General features: G+C 49.1%; 1 protein-coding gene across 1 annotated transcript; it reads right to left on the bottom strand.

Moving 5' to 3' along the window:
- Positions 1-731: 731 nt before the first annotated feature.
- Positions 732-16860, bottom strand: LOC143391946 (solute carrier family 22 member 20). Its single transcript, XM_076844762.2, has 10 exons — positions 16486-16860; positions 16311-16414; positions 14062-14216; positions 11546-11714; positions 10605-10728; positions 9405-9520; positions 7651-7865; positions 5815-5923; positions 5510-5716; positions 732-828 (listed from the first exon to the last, which is right to left on the bottom strand). Exons 1-10 carry the CDS (start codon positions 16858-16860, stop codon positions 732-734), a joined length of 1671 nt encoding a protein of 556 aa, XP_076700877.2.
- Positions 16861-17637: the final 777 nt, after the last annotated feature.

The following is a 17637-nucleotide window of genomic DNA, read 5'->3' as shown; positions in this document are numbered from 1 at the left end:
TGAAGCTCTTCTGAGTTCCAGTGAAGGTCAAGGCTGGGGATACAGACACCCGTCCAATATATGGACTGGAAATGGATCTGAGGTCAGGATGATGCTGGCCATACCCAGGATTCTACCCTCTGGAAGAAGAACCACATCCCATGACTGCAGGGTGGTATTGCTAGGGATGCAGAGGAGCAACAGAGTCTGCTTCAACATTTACTCCACTATTCATTGTGCCATCTGCAGGGCACACTGGGAGGGGCTCCTGGGGACACAAAGGTAGCACGAAGGTCCAACTCCGCGGTGGAGACATCACCGGTACTAATCCCATCAGGTGGGAGGGAGTGTTTACTCTCTCCAAATGAGTGGAGCAGAGTTCTGGACAATTCCCTGGGTTAAGCGGAGCTATTCCAGGAACAACCCGGTGACAGGAATGTCACACTAACTCTGCAATAAACGCTGCATTCTCAGGTAGGACCATAGTAAACAGAGACACAGAAGGGGCAGATTTGGGAATGGCAAAGGAAAATAGGTCTTTTATTGCTACAGAGAACAATCTCTCTTTTGGTCCTTGGGAAGTGGAGTCCCTGTATATTTGTAAAGCTAATTACTGGGTGGCTGTGTGCCAGGGCCATGCTGACCCCTGGTAGACCTTGCCTGGAGTCGGCACCAGGTGCCTCCAAGAAAAGCCCCAGGGCGGGTCTGGACAGGGGTGAGCTGTTGCCAGCCTGCGCCAGGCTCCGGGCAGCCTAGATGGTTTCTTTGAGAAGAGAAGTTCCCAGCTGCTGAAGGGCGATTTCCTCGCTTTTCTCTTCTGCCTCCTTCTTGGAAGGGGCTTCTTTCATTCTGTTCAAAGATAAAGGGAAGCTCCTGTCATCTCGTTTGAATCCTTTGCCTGACTCGCCCATTTCTCTTGTCTACTTTTAGCAAGTTCTGTGTTGAGAACTTTTTCAGTGGCCCAACCATTTCATCCCAGTTTTTATTCTTAACTTTGAACTCTCCTATTTCTAATCGTTTGGTTCAGGAGTTTAAATTCATTATAGTTTAATATTTGGTTTTGATTTAATTTATCATGATGATTTCTTCACGTAGCAGGCTCCCTTTCTCTCTTCCTACTACCCCATATTTTTAGTCCTGCCTTTGAACCTTCTAGTGCTTTTTCTCTGTCCTTGGGCTGATTCAGCTCGGTGTTCATTTGCTCTTCCCCGTGAGTGCCAAAGAAAATCTGCTCCACAGAGGTAATTTGAAGGTCATTTTTAAAACTTTTTTTTTTGCTGGGGATGTGGCTCAGTGGTAGCTTTTGATTAGCACCATGAGGCCCTAGTTCCATCCCCAGCACCACAAAAATAACAACAAAAACCCTAACTTTTAAAACATAAACCATCACCCTTACGTTGAGGCAATTACTACAACAATGTTAACATATTTCTTCTCCCTTCCAAGTCTATTTCATGAGATAATTAAGAAAATATAAATAACTTAAATATGCTGCTTATCCTTATTTGTAACTATCCCTGCGGCAGTACATTTTTTTTTTTGCAGTACTGGGGAAGGCACATGGGGGCGCTCTATCACAAGCTGCATCTCCAGCCCTTTTTATTTTTTATTTTGAGACAGGATCTAACTAAGTTGCCTGGGCTGGCCTCCTTCTCCCAATCCTCCTACTTCAGTCTCCCAAGTCATTGGGATTACAGGTGTAAGACACCTTGTCAATTGCTCATGCCATTTAAAACTTTTTTTTTTTTTCCAGTAATGGAGATGGAACCAAGGATCTCGTACATGCTAGACATGTGCTCTACCACTGAACCACATCCCCAGTCTACTACTTCAGACTCTTTATAACATAACTCTCTGTATGATGTACTAGAACTTTAAGTTATTGGGTGTTTTGGAAATTTATATATATTTTTTATATGCAGTGCTGAGACTCAAACCCAGTGCCTTATACATGCTAGGCAAGCACTCCACCACTGAGCCAAAACTCCAGCTCTGGATATGTTTTATATATAAACTGTGACCACATGTCAGCTTATTTCCTTAGGACAAATTCCTTGAAATGTCACTGCTACTTAGAAGAATACAAAAATGTCTACAGCTCATGATCAGTTGTGTCAAAGAAGTTTCCAGAAAGATCCCTTGCCCACACAGGCTCCTGCATTAACTATTACCATTGGGCTTTAAAATCTTTCCTTATTGAATATTTAAAAACTATTACACCCCCTTCTTCTTCTTTTCCTTCCAGTGCTGAAGTTGGAACCCTGGGGCTCACATTTGCTAGGCAAGTGCTGACCCACTGAGCTGCACCCCAATAGCTGCCCCAGTAGCTTTAAAATTTGCATTTCTTTGATTCTGACTGAGATGCATATTTTCATTCAGTTTACTTCCTATTTGCATTTCCTCCTTTGTGAATGTTCAAGTTTTACATGAAAGAACTTTTAAAACATGGCCAGTCAGCTGTTCTTTGGTTGTGCTTGCTCCAACATGAGGAGTCATGACCCTAATGAATCACCTGAAAAAAGTTGAGCAACACTGTTCTGCAGCAATGGCCAGAAATGCCTAGAGCCAAGACTGAGACCCTGTTTGGACTGAGAATGATAATGCCAACTAGACAGAAAGCTCTTTTAAAAATATAGCTCCTTGCCTCGCCTGTGTGATGCCTCCAGTTGGATTCCCAGCATAACAAAAAAGAAAAACAAAAAATTGTCACTCAGACATACAGATTCCTTCCTCCAAGCCCTGCCCCACAGCAGTTTCTCCACCAGCTTAAAAGCCTAAATTCTCAACATGCCCTCTAAGGTTGGCTCTGCCACCACCTCCTGCCCCATCTTGCAAGCCAGGCACTCTGGGACTCGGGGGGATTTCATAGGCTGTTCCTTCCTCCAAGGACATACTTCCCTTCTCAGCCTGGCTGACCCCTCCTCCTTCTCCACCGCATGGTCTCTCTTACTACCACATGTATTTGTGTGTGTTTATTTGTGTGTATTTTCCCTCTCTGTCTCCCTTGCTCTGTGAGCTCCAAGAGGGTAGAGATGGCATCTGTTTTCTCCCTCTTCAGTCCGTACTTAGCTTTGTGTCTGACACATGGCAGGAACTCACTGGCTAATAATCAAATAAGATTTCAAAAAGCCTGAATCAAATCCCAGGTACAATCCTCAGCCTGCAGAGCTCTTCAGAGACTTCCTGGCTTTGGTCACTAATCTTCCTGGGGTGCAGCTCCATCTGGACATGCTTCTGCCAGTATCTACCCAAGGGCAGGGCTTGGCTTCTTTGAGATGTCAGCCCATTTTTGTGTTCTGATTGCTCCATAAGCCCTGTGCCTATTTCCACTTTAATAGACTTCTGATTTAAATTTTTTTCTGCAGAAGCTCACATGCAAACAGGTGCTGGGTGTGGCTAATTTACTGGGTGTGGCTGGTCTAATCCCAAGGAAAAGCTGTGAGGACAAGGGGACTCTAGAAGTGCATGATGTGGGGGAATGGCAGAAGAAAGGGGATTGTCCCTCAGTTCTTTACGAGAATGACAACCTGTATCATCAAAAATATATTCAAATACTGGGTTGGGGTTGTGGCTCAGTGGTAGAGCACTCGCCTAGCATATGGAGGCACTGGGTTCAATCCTCAGCACCACATTAAAAAAAAAAAAAAGATAATGTGTTCATCTACAACTAAAATTTAAAAAAAATAAACAAATACTGATTATATTGAATTATTATTATTGTGTGTGTGTGTGTTTGTATGCGCAAAGCATTTCTTCTTCCCATCTTTTCCTGAACAAAACCAAAACTATGACAAGGGGTAAAACAAGGTGGTATCCACACGCAGGGGTGGCCTGGCCTCAGGTGTCAGAGCCTAGAAAGGACAGTGTCCTGGTATGGAGAATCAGAGATTAAGCAGGTCATGGGTTGACCAGGTGAGGGATGTGACCAGGAACAGGCATCAGACCTGGGGCAAGATGAGGAGGACGTCTACACATATAGATGGCCTGACCTGAGGTGTCAGAAGCCGAGTGGGAGAAAAGGATGTTCCCACAGGGGACAGCTCCATATGGAGAGGAGTCAGAGCCTGTGGCTGGGCAGAGGGCATCTGTGGAGGGAGAGGGCATCACTCTTAGGTGCTCCTACCTGAAATGAATACAGGGTAACCTGTAAGATCAGCAAACCCCAACCAAAGGGAACCCCAGAAAAGAACTGATCTGTGATCTTCAAAGCTGTGGTGCATCTGAGCTCATCTCTAAAGATGGAGCCATGACCTTGACCATCTGTCAAGACAGGGGTGAGATAACAGTACTAGCTAGTAATTTGTAATGTGTGGTCAGGGCCTGATTCTCCCCTGGAGGAATGCCTTTACCAGCTTGTCTACATCTTTTATTAGAATCACACCTATGGTTTCTACCTGGCTTGCCTGGTTATGTAGACTGGCTTTGGTTATGACCAGTGAGATATATAATATATATATATATATATATATATATATATATATATATATATATATATATATATATATATATCAGCAAACCTGTGCCTTGGCTTCTCTGAGATGCAGAATTTGTCTTGATGGCTTGAGATACAGAAACAAGCCATTCAGGGGCTAAAGTGAGAACCCTGGGCGATGCACCTGTGCCCCCGCCATGCTGGCCTGTGCTCTCCTGCTGTATTGTGAGGCACTATATTGGGTGTACTTTTGGTTGCACTGGTTCTTTCAATGATTAAAAAACCCTGTAGAACTGTGGAAGTCATGAAAAATCAAAGAACACCGAGAACCTACTAGAGCTGAGGAAAGTGAGACAACTAAAAGCTCTGTGACTGGGATCTGGATCCTTTTTGCTGGATCCAGACATCAGACATTGTTGCGGAAACAGGCTGGAAGCCTAAAGATGAAACAGTGGTCACATGGCAATACTGATTTTCTGATTTTGATGGTGGTTTGTGGTTATGTAAGAGAATATCCTTGTTTGGAGGAATACACATCGAAGTACTTGGAAGGAATGCCAGCAACTTTCTCGCAAGTGGTTCAGGAAAAAGTGATGTGTCTTGCACCCCTGTCCCTGCTCTTCAAAATTAAGGGTCTTCATTGAGCATGCTGTGACTAAGAAATGCCTCACTCTGGAACAGCCAGATCAGATCCCCTCTTGCACTTTTTGTCCAGGACATTGCTGTCACCTAGCTCAGTAACCTCTCTAAGGAGGCCCAGGAGAGACATTTCCTCCAGCCTAACACTGAGGGAAGCTTTACTTACCCTGGGGAGCTGGTATTCTCTTCCCCCAACAGGGTCTCCCTTTCTGTTGTTCAGAAACTCAGGGCCCGGTTCAAAACCCTGCAACGATCTGACTTTGCTTCAAATTGCACTTGCCTCTCTCTCCTCTCCCCATTTCTCTACCAGGCTTCATTTCCAACCGAGTCTCCAGGTCTTTGGTCTATTTCTCTTTTTTGCGGGGCTAGGTAGGGAACTCGGGGCGGTGGCAGGCGCGGCTCTTTGCTGAGCTACACTCAACCCCCTTCTTTCTCTTTTGTGGTCGTTGGGCCGCTCACCTCCTCTCCATCGCAGCGATGGTCTCCACCAGGGGCACGTTGCGGGTCTCGGTCAGGAAGCAGAGGACAACCAGGCCTGCTAGAATCGAGGTGGCGCCAAAACCCAAGGGCGGCAGGACCGGGCTGATCTCCCCGAGCGTGGTGACCAGGGGCGCAGCCAAGCCCCCCAGGCGGGCGTTGACCGAGGTGAAGCCCATCCCCATCTGCCTGTGGGAGGGAGGACTCAGCACACAGCCTGCACTCAGGCTGGGCCCTGGGTGTCTGGGCAGAGAGCTCTGCGCCGGGCCTCTCCTCCGAACACCCACCTGATCTCGGTGGGGTACAGCTCTCCCGTGAACAGGTACACGCAGATGAAGGAGCTGGCCAGGCAGCCCTTGCCCAGAGCTGCCTGGGCGGTGCGCAGGGTCTGCATGTCTAAGGGGGAGAAAGGGAGGCTGAGTGTGGGAACAGGGGGTGGCAGGGTAATGTGGTGGGAGGCTGGGGGAATGCCAAGAGTAGGGGAAGGAGGCAGAGGGTGAAGTTCAGGGGCCTAAGCAGGGATGAGGGGGACACAGCCATTGAGGGAGGTGCATCAAGGCAGGGAGCCTGTAATTCTATCACCTCAGTGTCCAACTGGAAGTCCCCAAACTGCCCTTCTCTGACTTCTGCGCCCCACCCCCACCCCATGTGTCTTTCTCTCTCTATTTTGTACTGGGGATTGAACCCAGGGGTGCTTAAACACTGAGCCACATCCCCAGACCCTTTTTATATTTTTATTTAGAGATAGGGTCTGGCTGAGCTGTTTAGGGCCTTGCTAATTTGCTGAGGCTGGCTTTGAACTCACAATCCTCCTGCCTCAGCCTCTGGAGCTACAGGGATTACAGGCTTGTGCCACTGCACCCTGGCTCTCCTTCCTCTCTTGTTTGTCACCAAGATCCACTGGAGATAAGCTTTGGAGTCAGGCCTGAGTTTAGTCCACAGCCCTGATCCAATTGAGTGACTTGGTCACTGTTATCATCTCCTAGCCTCCCTGTCCTCAACTGTTGTTTATATATTGCAAAACCCCAATTTGAATGTCCTGTATGAGGGTAATGGTCAAAGATATTAAGGTACTGCCTTTGGATTGGTGGCAGCCCAGGCTGCACTCTGGAATTTCGTGGGGACATTCCATAAAACACCCACACCTGGGCCCTGCCCCACATCTATTATATCAAAGCCTCAAGTTTGGATATTTTTTAAATATCTAATTCTAATATGCAGCCAGAGTTGAAAAACACCAATCTCAATAAAATATAAACCAATAAAAAAAATCAAGCCCATGAAATGTTGTACTAACATGGAAAAGGATGTTTTTAATATAATAATGGAAAAGGATGATCAATGTACATGTGTACATATAGATAATCCTATTTGCATTATTGCATTACATATATATGTATATATAAATGATGTCTCAATTATGTAGAATACAAAATCTATAAATAGAAAAAATGATTGGATGAAAATGTCCCAAAATACTAACAATAACACCTGTCCATTTTATAGGTGAGGAACCAGAGAAGTTAGATGACCTGCCCCAGGCCATGGTGGCAAAGCTGTGGTCACACCTGGGCACATAGTTTGGCACATGTTCTAGGTCCCAGATAGTCAATCCTGGCTTCTTGCTGAAGTCACTGAACAGCTTTTAAGTACTGAGGGTTTGAGAGTCCCTTTGTGTGGTGTGGAGCACCTGGGCTCTGGGATTTTTCTCTGGGTGAAGGTGATTTTAGCCAGACCAGGCTGGCTGAGGTTCAAGTCCTAACTTTTCAACCCATGGACAGGCTGCCTGCTCCGAGTGGACACACACATCACTGGCATAAGGAAGTCACCAGTTGGCTCTCCAGTGGCTTTATATGCATTTGTCTGGTCTTGCTGTCAAGATTGTCCTTGATTCAGGGCAGACTCATGACCTTGGTGGATCTTCTTCCTGCACTGACACTAGGCACTAAGTGCTTAACAAACTCCATTAATCCTTAGGCACATTTCCCCCAGATCCAAAAAACACCTCTCAGCCTTGTTCTCTCATGGCACGTGTTGCCCACAAGACCCCAGGGGCTCCCAGTCCTCCAGGAACCTGTGTGGCAGTATCCCAGAGGGCAGCACAGGCAGAAGCGATGGCTTACCTTCAGGCACAAACATGTTGGCAATGACCATGAGCCCAGCCAGGATGAGGAAGGAGGCCACTGTGGCCCGGCGGCCCACATAAATCATGGTGGTGGTGGCCACCAGCATGGCTGGGATGTCGATGATACCAAAGAGAGCCTGTACCAGGTAGATGCTGAGCCCGAACTTCTGCAAGTCCATTGCCAGGCCGTAGTAAGCCACAGAGTTGGAGAACCTGGCAAAGATGGCAGAATGATCCTGTTCCACCATTTCACTGTCCTGGGCCCAGGACAGGGGACACAGGATGGTTGACATAGGACTCCTCTCCTGGGAGAGTTAGAATCCCCTCCTGGTCTCATAAGTCTCTGACTTTGGTCTTGGACCCCAGGCTTCTCCCATCATCTCTTCCTAACACCCACTCCCCTGAGTCCCATCCATGGACCCTGGAGTGCATTTGGTTTCCTGTCAGCACCCCTTAGCCCTGAAGTTAAAGCAGTGCTAAAAAAATAAAGACAGAAGGAGATGGAGGTAAGTGAGGGACATAGGAGCCTATGACAACAAGCTCCCAGTGGCCAAAGCCAGAACAGAGAAGGAAAGTAAATAATACAGTATTTATTAAACAAAATAAATAATGTTACTAAATTAGAACCCAAGGTATAAATGACACATATATGAATCTATTTAAGTAAATGATTGAACAAATCTGGACGGGGGATATGGCTCACTGGTAGCAGGCTTGCCTAACACACACCGGGTCCTGGGTTTGATCCCAGTGCTGCACAATCAAACAAACAAACAAATAAATAAAAGTTAAAACAGGGCTGGGGCTGGGGCTCAGCGATAGTGGCACTTGCCTGGCATGTGTGAGGCACTGGATTCGATTCTCAGCACCACATAAAAATAAATAAAATCAAAGTCTATCAACAACTAAAAAAAATTTTAAAAAAATAATGATTTTAAAAAGTTAAAATAATTTTTAGAAACCCCAGTTTTACAGAAAAGATGCAAACATTTGGGTGAAGGTAATTTCAGCTAGACTCCACCCTTCAGGAGGTAGAACTTAATGCCCTTCCTTTGAGTATGGAAGGGACTATATTTCAAATAATAGATGTGGATTTTTTGTTTTGTTTTGTGATGGTGCTGGGGATTAAAGACAGGGGCATACTTACCGTTGAGCTACTCCCCAGCCCATCTTTATATTCTTATCCATTTCTCATCTTCATGGCAACGTATCTATTGGAATTTCTTTTTGCCCACCTGGCAAACTTGATTAACCACCACTCGAATGCCACCTGCTAGGTGAAGCCCTCTGCAGCCATGAGCAGAATGCTGTTTGGATACTTGTCATATTGCATGGACATCATGGTTTCTCTAGCTGTTCCCTCCTGGACTTGGAAGTGTTTTTTCAGAATGAACTCTCCCCAGAATCCCCTGCCACCTCCCAGAATCCCCTAGAATCCTCCCAGAATCTCCCTAGAGAGCCCAAAGGGATAGTGCAAGGTCCATTCTAGAAAAGCTGCCTGTGAGATTCCAGTGGCACTCACCCCTACCCTCGGAGGAGACCTTCACCAACACAATGTCTCATCTATCACTCTATCTTAGCACCCAGCAGAGAGCTCCATCAGAAACGGGGAGGGGGTGGGGTGGGATGAGACTGGCTTTGCAAAGCTCACCTGCTCATTGCGTTGGGAATATTTCAGGACAGAGTTTGTCAGTGGGAGAAAAAGGCACGTTCCTGCCTCAGGTCAAGTCTTGGAATGAGCCCCTCACCTACCAGACCACCATGAGACAGCATGTGACCTTGCGGATGGCCGGGGTTCGGAAGAGATCCAGAATAGAGTTGGAGGTGCGGACGCTTGCAAACTCACTCTGGATGTAAGAGCTCACCACCTGGGTGAGGAATGTGTGATCAGTGGCAGCAAAGGATCCAGGGCCTCCTGTCCCTGCTGGGAACACCTTCATTTTGTGTGTGTTGGGGGTCATCAGAGATTGAACCCAGGGGCACTTAGCCACTGAGCCACATCCCAAATTCATTTTATTTTTTATTTTGAGAGAAGGTCTTGCTTAGTTGCTTAGGCCCTCGCTAAGTTGGTGAGGCTGACTTTGAACTGTGATCCTCCTGCCTCAGCCTCCTGAGCTGCTGGGATTACAGTCACCCCAAGAGGATGGCCACCGTGACAGTTCCAGTGAGGACCGACTAAGGTCAAATTTTATTACTGTTTAATGTAATAAAACAGTAATAAAATTGGGGACACCTTTGTCTCCTTTGCCATTCTCTGTTTGGAGACGGCCCATCTCTCCCTTGAGAGTGCTTTTTGCTGAAGCCTCACTTTTCCTTTACTTTATTTTCGCCTCGCTTCACCTAAAATGAAGTTCTCTGGCATGGCTTTTGCCGTCTGAGGTCGGCGGAACACAAGAGCTGAGGTTTGGAGTTTCAGCTCCCCCCTTTCCTGGGACAGTATCAGGCGGTGGTGAAAGCAGAGGTTCTGAGTCACTTCCCGCTGTGTGTCTTAGGCAGATTACCTGACCCGCAAGCTTCAGTTCCTCACGGGCACCAATGAGGCATTAAGTGAGATGACGTATGAGAAGCTGTTAGCATAGTTCCTCACACAGGGCTTAATAAACAGCCAGTATTGTTAATGAATGATAACTATCTTATAAAGAATGGAATGTGTGATAAATGGTGCTCTTTGTTATCGATTCTCCAATTTTGTTTTATGATTGCTATCTTAAGTTGTTTGCTTTTATTAAATTTTGACTGGAGGTCAACGTGAAGGTTATTTCCTTACTGCACAGGTGGATAGACCAACGAGAGAAGCAGCTGAATCATTCGCCCCAGGTCACACAGCCGTTCAGTGCTTAAAGGACATCTTTCCCACACCAGAACTCTGCTGGGAAGGTGGCAGAGCTTGTGGAACCCGGAGGTGGTCCTCGAGTTGGAAGGTCATTCCCCTGCTCCCTCCTCCCTACTCACCTCTTTGGTCAGCCTTTCCCCTTCGGCCCTGCTCCCATTCATCGTGGCCACCTTCTGCAGGTTCCGCAGGGCTTGTTGGGACTTGCCGTGAAGGAGGAGCCATCGGGATGACTCTGGCAGCCACCTGGGAGGGAGAGAAGGATGCAGAAGGACCAGGGCTGGGTAGAGCTCATTCCATTTCCCAAACCCAATTACACCCACATCCACCTTCTCTCAGATCCTAAAACAGGGTGCAATGTCCTTTGTCTCAGAACCAAGAAGACTGGAGGACATGTCACCTTCCCTTTTTTGTAGTATATTAGAGAATCACTGAAGGGTCCTTAGAGACTACAGTGGACTCAGTATTCAATCTCTCTCTGTCTTTTTTTGGGGGGCGGGGGGAGCATCAGAGATTGAACCCAGGGGCGCTTAGCCACTGAGCCACATCCCAAATTTATTTTATGTTTTATTTTGAGAGAAGGTCTTGCTAAATTGCTTAAGTCCTCGCTAAGTTACTGAGGCTGGCTTTGAACTTGTGATCCTCCTGCCTCAGCCTCCTGAGCTGCTGGGATTACAGGTGTGCGCCCACCACACCTGACTCTGAATCTGTTTCTGATCCCTAGCTGTGTGGCCTTTACTAAATCATGATCCCTCTCTGGGCTGCGCTTTAGCCTCCCTCTTATAAAATGTCATGGGGCTGTTGTGAGGCACAGAGGAGTTGAAAGACAAAATGATTGACATGTCCCAGAGCCTCATGAAAACAGAAGGGGTTTTACTGGACCTTCTGAAGGCCACCTGAGAGTACTCAGGAGCGTGTGGTCCCCCTGAGCACTTTCTGTCCCTTGTGTCCCCACCAGGTCCAGCAAACCCCAGCCTCTCCCATCCCGACCTCTTGCAGGGCCAGGTGAGTGTCCGGTCCCCCCGGCGCACTCTCCCCTCCTCTTCACTCCTGCCGGACATACCAAGAATACAGGAGGAAGATCAGGAAGGGAGCTGAGACCGCAAACTGTAGCCACCGCCAGGGGCGGATCAGGTAGGCCACGCCAGCCAGGATGAGCTGACCCACGGTGAAGGAGAAGCCCAGCAAGATGCCCGCCACAGTCCGGCCCCGGGTGGGCATCCACTCCACAACTGCAGAGGACACGGCAGTGCGCTCAGGGAGCCTGCCTTCCCACGGAGCTGCTTAACTCCCCGGCCTCTTGATGGCGATAAACTCATGCCAAGACCCACTGAGACTCAGGCCAAAGCGTCCTGACTGGGGGATCAAATTACTAAACGTAAACAATAAAACCACAAGAGTGCTAGAACTCACGGTTAGATTTTTTTTTTATATATATAATCTCAAAATTCTGAGAAACTCACAATCAGAAGGAATCAAATGAAGGCTAAGGTTAAACAAATCTGAATTTATAAAAAAAGAAATGTCTAAATAGAAATAAACAACACACAACACAATAAGCAAAGTCATAACATTGGCAAAAAAATAAAAGTCAAAAAATATTTGCAACTCAACAGATAAGAGGCTATTTCTCTAATATTGGAAGTGTTCTTACAAATCAATAGGAAAATTACCAGCAAGCCTAAAGGGAAATGGGCAAGGGATGGGAATGGCTGGTACAGACGAAATAGAGTGGTTCATGATGCTATCAAAACATGGTCGACCCAGCTGGGGGCATAGCTCAGTGTGGAGCGTGTGCCTACCTTCCAGGAAGCCCTGGGTTCAAAATAGACGCTTAACTTCATGTGAAGACAAATTGCAAATTTCTATAGGCAGAAAAAATTGGATAAAACCTAAACCTGAGCCTGCCACTTGTCTGTGGGACTGTTAAATAAATCGCGATACATCCTTCCAAGGCATCCACGACAAATTAATGAGGATACTTCTTTCCAGGGAGCAATGAGCCCGTTAGTGCAATCCACCCGCAAAGCAAATCCTGTTTCTGCCTTCAGAGTTTAGCCACCATCTGCTCTTCTCATCTGCTCTGCTGCCACCCTCTGGCCCAGTTCAACCTTGGCTCTTGCTGGGATGAGGGCAATGGCCTCTTCTCTGGACTCCCTGCTTCTGTTCTGGTGCCAAATGGCATCTGCCAGAGGGATCCTGTCAAACCTCAAACACTAAATCAGGTCAGGGCTCCACTCAGCACAGAATCCCCCAGGGCCTCCTGCCTCATTTGGAATTAAAGCCAAAGTCCTTCAAGTGGCCATAGGGTCCCCCGGGAGGCATCAACAAATGAGCCAGTGATGGCATTGCTAAGTGAAAGACTCAAGATGCAGAACGGGGCTGGGGTGGAGCTGAGTTCCACCCTCGGCACTGGAAAAAGTAAAAAGGGTAGAATGATGTGCATGATAAAGAGGGGAGATAGAAACAGACGTGAGGGTCCTCACACTTTGGTGGCACGATCCAGGAGCAGATGTTAGAGTCATCACACTTTTGTGGCACAATCCAGGGGTAAGGTGTGACCTGTTGAGGAGGCTCTGGAGCACCCAACTGAGTCTCAAAAAAGACTTCCTTGCAGACTAAGCTGCCCAAGGACAGAGTGCCCAGCCTCCAGCAGTGTCTGATGTGTGTACGTGTGTCTGATACGTGTATGTGTGTGTGTATGTGTGTGCGTGTGAATGAAACTTCTTCTCCATCCCTGAGATTAAAATCCCATCCTGTCATTGGGTGGCTGAGGGTGGTGGCAGTTTCTGAGCAAGGTAAGGAATTTAAGTGAAGCACAAGCCCGTGTCAGCCCGTGTTCAGGGTGGGCTTCCGACTATCCCATGAACCTCTCCACCAAGACCACCCGGGAAATCCCAGCCTGCGCTGAGGACTGATCCTGCCACTTGTCACTTGGGAGGTGACACTCCTCCCTGGCATCCAACAAGCCGGATCTCCACCATGGAGCTGAGAAACCACAAGTGTTTGTTTTTCCAGTACTGAGAAGTGAACCCAGGAACAGCTCCACCACTGAGCTACATCCCCAGCCCTTTTTATTTTTTATTTTGAGGTGGGATTCCCAGGCTGGCCTCAAACTTGCCATCCTTTTGCCTCAGCTGAGAGAAGCCACCAGCAGCCCGGGTAAACCCCACCCTTATAAGGGCTGCATAATTTCAGGGCTGTCTGCAGCTCTGGAGAGCATCCTGTCCCACTGCCCTCCGTGTCCCAGTCACCTCTGTGTCCCACACTAAACCTGGTATGCAATGGGCACTTAGTAAGTGGTTATTGTCGATTAACTCACAAATGAAATAAACCGGCCCTCTCGGTTCACAGAGGAGGAAATGAGACCCCAGACCAAGGACAAAGCTGCCAGGGCCCCCCTGGCTGCGGGCAGGTCCAAGATCTGCAAGCCCCGTCTCCTTGGCCTAGAACCTGGTGGTGTTCTGAGCTGAGGCCCCTGGAGGAGAACTCCAGCCAAAGGAAATAAGAAAGATGGGGCTGACATTTCCCCTTCTCCTCTAGCCCCAGCCGTCCAGGCTGCTCTGCGGCTGAACTCACCCAGCGAGAGCGAATTGAGGATGATGCCAGAGAAGGTCATGCCCATCAGGAACCGGAAGACGCAGTAGGCGCTGAAGGAGTCGATGTACGCCGTAGCGGCCCCTGACACTGCCAGCTGCAGGTATGACCAGACCAGGGGGATCTTGCGGCCCAGCCTGAGCCCAGGGAATGGACAAAGCGTTAGGCTTCAGGAGCAGCAGCGGCATCCCTGACAGTCAGTGCCCAGGCCTTCCACTCTGGTAAGGGGAAATCAGCCACAGGGAAGCTGGGGTGCCGTGAAACCCACCCCCCAAAACGGAAGGGCAACAGCTGGGACCCAGGCACGGGTGGCCGGAGGGACACCATGTGGAAGAAAATTGGAGATGAAGAGACTTATTCCAGGCCCGGGAAAGGCAGAGGTTCTGCAGAGACCCAGAGGTAGTGTGGTGGGTAGGGAGGGGGTCCCCTGCGTGTTGCTCTTCCTGGAAGGAGGCCTCTGACCAGAACTCACAGGGAGATGAGCCCTGGCCAGACCCAGGCTGTGGGGGCAGGACCCAGCATGGAGTCTTCAGGGGAGCTGATTGCTATAGGAGGCAGGAGGAGTCCAAGGCCAGGGTAGCAGGGTTATGGCACCCCATTGCATACGAGGGCCCAGGGCCAGAGTGCTAGCCCTACTTGTCCAGGAGGGCAGCAGACCAAGAAGTGTGGACAGAGTTTCTTCCTCACACACCCATGACACATACACTCCTTCCTTCCTTCCTTCCTTCCTTCCTTCCTTCCTTCCTTCCTTCCTTCCTTCATTATTCTACAATTGCTCATTGAGCATCTCTAAGGCACAGGCCTGAGCTGAGGCCTGGAGACATGGAGGCCCTCCGGATAGGATACAAGTTCACATGTAGAGAGACCAGGTGTGATGAGGGGTTGAGGGGGTGAGCTCTGGAGTCTGGGAGGGCCTCCCCACCAACCTGAACGGAGGCAAGAGGGGCAGGGGAGGGAAGAGGAGGTGAGGGAGCTGGACTTCTTCAAAGCCAGGGCCCCCTCTGTCTCACAGTCTTTCCGTGGGGGTGAGTTCTGGCTCACTGGTACACAGGATGCAGTGTGGACGTTAGGGAGGACAGCACAGCTTTTCCAAAGGAATATGGAGAAGCCTCCAAAGTGAAGACAAGTGGGGGGCTAGAGCCTGTGGGGAGTGTCCCAGCATGTGCACGGGGTTGGGGGAGCAGGCTGGGGGTGCGGCTCTCCCAGCATGTGCAAGGGCCTGAGTCCCATCCTTACACAGCATGAAAAGGAAGGGGCAAGCACATATACTGATTTGACCGGCTGCATAAAACCTCAAAATGTCTTGAGGAAGGATGGCCAGAAAAGGGAATTTTGAAAGTTCTCACCACAAACAAGTGGTAAATGTTTAAGGTGATAGATACACCGACTACCCTGATTTGATCATTACACATTATATACTTGCCCTGAACAGCACCTTGTAACCCATAGCTATGTACATGTGTGCATCAAAAAACATAAAACTTTTTCAAAATGTTTTTTTTTTTTTTATTGTCAGTGGACCTTTATTTTGTTTATGTGGTGCTGAAAATGGAACCCAGTGCCTCACAAATTCTAGACAAGTGCTCCTCCACTGAGCCACAACCCCAGCTCCCAAATTATAAAACTTAATGAAAAATTTAGAAATGAAAATAGGGGCTGGGGTTGTAGCTCAGTGGTAGAGTGCTTGCCTAGCATGTGTGAGGCTCTGGGTTCAAACACCAGCACAGTACACACACACACACACACACACACACACACACACACACAGAAATAAAGATCTCTCTAATTGGAGATGTAGAAACTGGGCTGCCCCATGGAGGGAGCGATGGGGTGAGACGAGAAAGCTTTCTTTCTGCATGCTCTTTTGTATCTTTTGGGATTTTGAAGGATGTAAATGCACTTAGCATTATCCATTGAAAATATGAGTAAACTTTTATAAAAAAATGTTAGCATAGCAGGGCACCATCGCACACGCCTGTAATCCCAGCAACTCTGGAGGCTAAGGCAGGAGGATCAAGAGTTCAAAACCAGCCTCAGCAGGGAGGCCCTAAGCAATTCAGCGAGACCATTTCTAAACAATATATTTTAAAAGGGGCTGGGGATATGACTTAGTGGTTAAGTGCCTCTGGGTTCAATCCTGATACGGCGGGGGCGGGGGGTGGGGGAGAGAAAAAGAAAAAAAACACAGAGACCATCACTGGTGGTAGGGACACTCACATCCAGAAGCTCACCTGTCCGCCAGGCTGCCAAACATGGCGGCCCCCAGCAGCACCCCAGCCATGTAGATGGACTGAGCCAGGTCACGGAGGGTGCGGGCCTCACACACCAGATCCCACTGCGAGGAGAGTGGGACACTGAGCCCTGGCCTTAGGTAGCAGCCCCCCACCCCAAACGGCTCCCTCTGACCTCCATCACGATGGTGGACGGGAAAACGCTGCGGTCATAGACCCAGCCGTCCTTGCAGTCCTCGGTGGCCACCCCAGAGACCGAAGTGTTGGGGCTCAGAAGGGCCCACTGAGGCTCTGTGAAGCGCTGGCATGGCTCAGGGACCCCGTGCTGGTCAAGGGGTATGGTGGCCCTCAGCCAGGCCCCCGAGTCGTTGGTGGTGGCCCCTGTGTGGTTGGCAGGAAGCTGGCAGTGATGGGGGACCGCAGCAGCCGTGAAGTTCTGGAGGAAGTTGTGGCAGGCCAGCAGGCCACAGGGCAGCAGCAGCAGGGCCGTGTAGACGAGCTGGAAGCGGCCCACCCCGCCCAGGGTGTCCAGCAGGTCCGTGAAGGCCATGGCCGCGGGCCTGACCCGAGGCCCAGCCTGCCCCAGGCCTTATGTAAAGGGACAGGGGAGGGGCTTTGGAGGCGGAGGACCAGGCCAGGGGTGAGGACCAGGACGCCCTGTGTCCCGCAGCTCAGAGGAGTCTGGTTACACCTCACTGGAAGTCTTGAGTGTCCCCACATCTTCGGGCTCCCCGCCCCTGGGCCTTTCTTCCTGCCTCTCTCCATCTCTCACCTTCTGAGTTAGACAGGTGAGGAGTCCCAGAAAGCTGCCTCACAGCCACCAGCCAAACCGCAGGCCCAGCTGCCCTGCCCCTCCCTCCCTGCCCACCTGCTCCCTTGCTTCTGGAGGCCGTCATGAGCTTTGAGCAGCCCTGACTCTGGCCTCAAAATGCGTGGGACCAAGGTCTTGTCACTGTGTTTTAAACCACGGTCGGACCTGTGAGTGCTTTGTAGATCAGAGTCACAAATAAGGGGGTGACAGTAATTATGGCTGCTCCCCCTTCCCCCCCTCCATGAGAGTCAGGGAGTTGGCTGCACAGTTGATGTTGGCGGGGAAAAGTCCAGGCTGGGGCTGGGGCTCAGCAATAGAGCGCTCGCCTAGCATGTGCAGGGCCCTGGGTTCGATCCTCAGCACCACATAAATAAATAAATAATAAAATAAAGGTAAATAAATAAAATAAAGGTATCGCGTCCAACTACAACTAAAAAATAAATATTTTTTAAAAAATGCCCCAATAGAGCTGGGTGCAGTAGCGAATGCCTATAGTCCCAGAGACTCGGGAGGCTG

Source organism: Callospermophilus lateralis, chromosome 2, assembly GCF_048772815.1.
Source record: "Callospermophilus lateralis isolate mCalLat2 chromosome 2, mCalLat2.hap1, whole genome shotgun sequence".
Lineage (NCBI taxonomy): Eukaryota > Metazoa > Chordata > Mammalia > Rodentia > Sciuridae > Callospermophilus > Callospermophilus lateralis.
Note: the sequence above shows the minus strand (reverse complement) of the source record. Positions and strands in the feature narration are given on the sequence as shown.